At 33.7% G+C, this 6000-nt stretch overlaps 1 protein-coding gene across 1 annotated transcript in view; it reads right to left on the minus strand.

Moving 5' to 3' along the window:
• LOC149072619 (uncharacterized) overlaps window positions 1-4899 on the minus strand; it is a 28221-nt gene extending 23322 nt beyond the window's left edge. Inside the window, exon 1 of the mRNA XM_089246696.1 lies at window positions 4591-4899. Coding sequence (XP_089102822.1) covers window positions 4591-4672 — 82 coding nt within the window. The 5' untranslated portion in view covers window positions 4673-4899. The remainder of the gene's footprint in view (window positions 1-4590) is intronic.
• Between the last annotated feature and the right edge of the window lie 1101 nt (window positions 4900-6000).

Here is a 6000-nt window from a genome sequence, read left to right on the forward strand (position 1 = left end):
AATGTACTCAAAACTACGTAGCTGGTATAAGAATTGATCGGCTTTCAAATGCAGGAGAGGACTTCTAATGCAGATAAACGAAGAGAGAGAGCACAAAAATTAAACAGTGAAAGAAGCTATAAATAACAACACAATAAGCATGAACCGAAAGTGAAAAGATAGGGAAGTGAATACTCTTTCATAGAATTCCAATCAAGTATGACAGTTCCAATTTTTTTTCGCCTGTGAAATGAATTAATGGACACAAAAAACAAAACAGAAATTCCTGAATGAAAACTTTTCGAAAACAAAATCGAAAATTAAAGGGGGGGGGGAACTTTTTTTCATAGATCAGGAAGTAAAGGTCATTAGAGCTAATCACCCCCAATCACAGACTCATTTGCTTTGGTAAGCCTAATGGGAGAAAATTAACAGCAGTGGCCCCCGTAATTAAAAATTCATCAGTCTTCAGAGAAGTCAAAGACACGCCAGAGCTCTTTGCTACCAGGGATTCCAGTGAAAGAGAGATCGAAAAGGGTGAGGAAATAATAGTGATGATAACAACGAGTGATGACGACTGACGACGTTATTATAGTCATTTTCTATTTACAGAAAAATTAATCAAAAAGTACAGTGAAACGCGGTTGTAACGACATTGAAGATTTTCACGAAATTTTGTCGTTACAACAGAGGTAGACGTTTTCAAAACCAAAATACAGGGTGTTCCAGAAGTCCTGACATGATTTGAAAAAATATTTTGAAAAAGCTATTGAAGATAGGGACAAACAGCTTAAAGCTGTTTAGCAGCTGTTCAAATTTCTGTTCAAAAAAGCTGTTAAAATTTCTGCTCAAAAAAGCTGTTAAAATTTTTGTAACAGAAATTTGCTGTTCAAATTTGAAAGAAAAGGTTTCAAAGTTTTTTTTTTTTTTTTTTCAATCATTACAAAATTTTTACATGCACACTTGACGGATGATTCTTTCTGAATCCCCCTGGGGTGATTGGAAAGAACTTAAAAAAGTTGTTACGAGGGGAATTTTAAATTGATAGGGCGATTCAGAAAAAATTTTACGATTTTAGAATGATACATTTTTCAAAACTAACGGCACAGAATGATAAGTAATACATAAATACAAAGGGAGAAAATGTCCAAATTTTTCTTACAAATGTTCGCTATAATTTCTTTTAGTCACTCTTATAATCATACGCGCTTAACCTATGGCCTGCGGGCCAAATGTGGTCCTCGGGGTCACCTGATGAGGTCCGTTACCTCGAACCTAATGTTGTAAAAAATTAACTAAGTGGCACATTTTTCCAGATCACTTAAGTGACCCGCGGTGCATTTCCATATCACTTAATTAAGTGTCCCGCGACATGTTGTCAATGAAGTGGCCCGAACCCTCCTAAAGGTTGAACACCCTTAATTATGATGTTAAGGCGATATAAAAAATGTTGCAAAACACGTTGCAAATAATGTCAAATGCAAAAATTGTCTGTCTCCATAGCCTCTCGCATGAAAAAGTGGAATTTCAGTCGTTTTAGCTTATTATAAGGCTTCGGTGCATGTAAATTTGTGCAATTTATATGGATTGTAACACATTAGTTTCCTCAACAAGCTCCAAACGCCTTAGGAAGACGCTGAACAGTGACTACCGCCTGACGTCATAAAAACGAAATAACACAGAAGACCTTCACATAGCTAGCCATTTCACTTCAAAAAGGCTTCATAAACATACTAACATCATTGATTGTTAATAATCTGAAAAACTTTTAGACATTTTTCCTTTTATATTCATGCATCACTTCTTGTATGAGTTTTAAATTTTAAAAGATATATCTTCTTGCAATTCGGTAATTCTTTCTGAACCATGTGTGAAAAAATATATTACAAATACTTTTCTTCAGTTAAAAAGCATGAGAAATGCAAAATTTAAGAAACAATTAGAATGGGGTGGAAAATTATGAAAAAAGACAAGAAAAAACTTCAGATTATTCACGTGAAACCCTAAAAATGCTGTTGTTTTTTGTTCGGTGAGATAATGCTTGCAGTGAAGTATATAATAATTTTTCCAAGCTGAAATGTCTCATTTCATTTTGAATATAACTAAAAAGAGTTTTCCTACTACCACTAAAAATTTATATTTTCTATTTAAAAAGGTACTTATAATTGTAATTATTATCATTTTTCTAATCTAAATAAAACAAAAAATACTGAAAAAACTGAAAACAATAAAAGACAATAGGACAATAAATTTTAGAACACCACAGAAAAAGCTAGATAACAAACGCATTCATATTAGCATTCATTATTAACGTCGTTGCATTTTTTAAAGACATTCTAAGTAGGGGAAAGTATATATAATACAGTAACAAAAACAATTTTAAAAATAAACTTAAAATTGAATATGTCCATATTTATTCACATAGTTTAAACACAAAAAAGTATCAAATTCAAGCATGAAGATATATGTGCGTCACCTATACAGATGTCCATAGGCGTATGCAAAATTTTCTCAAGGAGGGGGGGGGGGTAATTTTTTTCTGTAAAATAACACTATAATCTCGGCTTGGAGGGGTTAGAACCCCAAAACTCCCCCCTTTGCGTACGCCAATGCAGATGTCATCATAGGGTTCGAGAGCATTCTACTAGCTTTTAGCTACTGCTCTCTTCCCTCTCCCAGCTTTCTTCATCATATTATAAATTAACTGTTCTACCCGTGTTTATTCACAAATATAACTTTTTCTTTCTCTCTTTGTATTTTCTTTCAAATATTGTAAAATATGCCATTCAATTGTAAACTTTAGTTTGCATAGTTCTATCGTAATTGACTGCGGGGACAAATAAATTATGTTACGTTATGTTTTTCCAGTATTATAGATACTAACTAAACAAGAATTAGCGGAAATTCCATGAATGTTATCATATTACATTAAAATGCAATTACCTTATCTATGAAAATAAACCACCCAAAAGGGGATTAAGGCGACTGACTACCTTCAAATGGCGAATTTTGTGGAAATTTTCGAATTTTTTTTTTATTAAGGTATCAGATCACGTTGAAAACGTCATTTTTGGAAGAAAATATCGATTTTTTTTATTTTTCAGTTTTTTTTATGAAAGCCTGGTTTGTCGCGATTCCAAAAAAACCCCCCTTGTATTGCTTATATGACGCTTTGAACCGAAGTTACGTCCACTTTAGTGTGGCGTTTTTATATACAAGTAATCGGTGAATAAAATCTTCAAACGCGTTTTACGAAGAATGCTATTTTTGACATTTTACTTGAGTTTTAAACATGATTTCTAGAAATCTATTCATTGTATCATTACGAAATTATAATATAATATATTGCTATATATTGTTGAGGTTATGAACCAAAATATAAGATCTATCACATATATTTGTCTAATTGATTGCGTTTTATAGATGATATGTAGGATGCGATTTAAAAAAAATATTCACACGTACGTTAACAGATTTGAGTAACTTAGGAGCATACCATAAAATCTCTTGCATTTTGGTTTATAACCTGCACCATTACTATCTGAATGTACTGTGAAAATAACAAAACAATCCATTCATGGAATGTTTCGCAATCGTGTTTCGAATATTACACGAATTTTGCTCAAAATTTGACATAAAAATGACTTTTTTCATAGAAAACGACATAGGTAGTACTAAATTTATTATTGTTTTCACCATTTTGGGACACTTTCTATCAAAAACTGTTATTCAAGTTCACTCCAGTACCAATTTATAGAAAAGTGCTTTAGGACGTAGTCGGATACCTTAATGTATTTGAAAAAAATTTTGTTCACTGAATCCAAAACCATTTTATTCCTTTACGTGCAAGGAGTAGAAAAAAAGTTATGGCTGAGTCAATTCATTTGGAGCAATGGTTCGAAGGCACCAAATTATTTTTAATCGTGTTTGATGAACATTCGCGTTTTTGCATGGGAAACCTGATTTCTCAATAAGTACGCAAGATATTATAACGAAATTTTTTAACAGTCTTTCAAATAATACTAGCTGTGCAATGAACTAAGATCTTGATTATAAGTTCAGAATTTAATATTTCACAGCTGTTTAAATATGAAATATTGGATTTTTTTTCTCGAAATTCTCATTTACCGTTTGCACAGAAAATTGACATATTTCAGAAAATAATCAGTGTACCTTAAATTTCTAGTTCATGGCACAGACAACTGTCATAGCAACGTGCTGTATCAAAATTAAATGAATATATACAGTAGTTTTATTGTACAATGTCTGTCGTAAGTACAAAAATAGAGCTAATTTTTCAAGGACATAATGTGTAACATCAATATTTCAAAAAAAAGTCATAATATCTCAAAATTTTTATTGGATTTCTTTATTTTTATACTGAATTTATTATAAAACCACACGTTTTGTAAAAAACTGAAAAAAAGTGCCCCCAACGTTAATCAGTTGCCTTAAAATTACTGTGTATATATATTTTTTTTAAAGAAAATGACATTTTTTTTGCCAAAAAAAAGAAACTGACGCGAACGGTCGTAGCAAAGACATTATCGCCATTATCGTAACATCTGTTCAAAAGACAGAAGAAATAAATAAATAAACATGGAATCATACCTTCGTCAGCATTCAGTTCAGCGCAGACGGATAAAGATACCATCATCGCAAAAGTGATGACGATCTTTTTCCACAAATCCATGTTTTTCTGATGAGTGTATATTGTTGTTTGTTTTTTTTCCCCCTGCTCTTGGAGATTGGAAATTTTCTCAAGAGTTAATGACTCGGAAATGATAACATCCAAGTGCACGTTGGAAGAGATAAAAAGAGAGAGATTTGAGAGAGAGAGGAGAGAGAGAATTGAGTGGATCCTGAATCTGCCGGGATTCCTGGAGAAATGAGGATCCGGAATCTCCGGTAAAAGAGCTTTGCCTGTTTTCTCCCTTGCCTACATCAATGATGCGAAAGTATGTTTGGCGATGTTACACTAAAGTAACATTTCGCCAAAAGATGAAGCGATGACGGCGTTCCGGGAAAATACATGCTTTCCTGGGACGGGGTTATCCTACAATTTTCGGAAGGGATAACTACTGATATGCGGTGGATGTCGCTTACAACGTTTTTCGATAACCATCATGACAAAACGTTATATGCGGGAAAACACTTTAAACCCTTTAAGTACAAGCTTTTTTGGCAACAAATTTGGACGACATGCACTTGAAATATAGAGATAACGTTATAACGGTATTTACACATGAAAGTAAGATGAGAAAAACTGGCTTTTTCCCGTAATTATTTTCCTTTATGAGCAACCCCCTCCCGATATATATGTCATACCAGTGTTTTGCAACTTTCTTTAGATCACGGCCCCCCTTTGGGCAATATTTCCTTCCCGTGGTCCCCCGTCTTTTATTTCACGGTGATTCCACCAGACAGACAATATGATCTTTTTGTGTGTCAGTGTGTGTCTGGCGACCTTTTTTTGCCCTTGCACCGGGCAATTTCTAGCTGGATTTAGAGGGGAATGTCCATAGTAGAAACGGTATCCTACTGTTCTGGCACTTACAGTGGCCTCTCCTAAGACGAAATTCATCGTGGTTGCAGCCCTGAAAGCACTAAGTTTGGATTTTCAGTGTAACCAAATTTTTCAGTGTAACCAAATGATGCAACGAATTTCAGATTTTTCAACAGACATTTTACACGTCCCGTATTCCACTTAAAAGTTGCAAACAACGAATAAAATTTTGCGTACTACTAGAACATACTTTACCGCTTCCAAAACGATTTCGATTATGCAAATTAGACTGAAAAGACACTATCATTTCCGGCAAGAACTTTGTTCCCTACCTAATACATAAGGTCGATCTAGATAAGTGGTCCTTAACCTTTTTCCTTCCCGCACCCCCAGTGCAATGCAACTTACCTCCTCGCACCCCCTTGGATAATGCGTTTTTTATCTGTTAGCAAATTAAATTTGTCTGTGATTAATTACATAAATCATCTATTAATTACTTTCTATGAATTTTACTT

Source organism: Pholcus phalangioides, unplaced genomic scaffold, assembly GCF_987345545.1.
Source record: "Pholcus phalangioides strain wild (caught in Gottingen) unplaced genomic scaffold, Ppha-v1.0 ptg000017l_1, whole genome shotgun sequence".
Classification (NCBI taxonomy): domain Eukaryota; kingdom Metazoa; phylum Arthropoda; class Arachnida; order Araneae; family Pholcidae; genus Pholcus; species Pholcus phalangioides.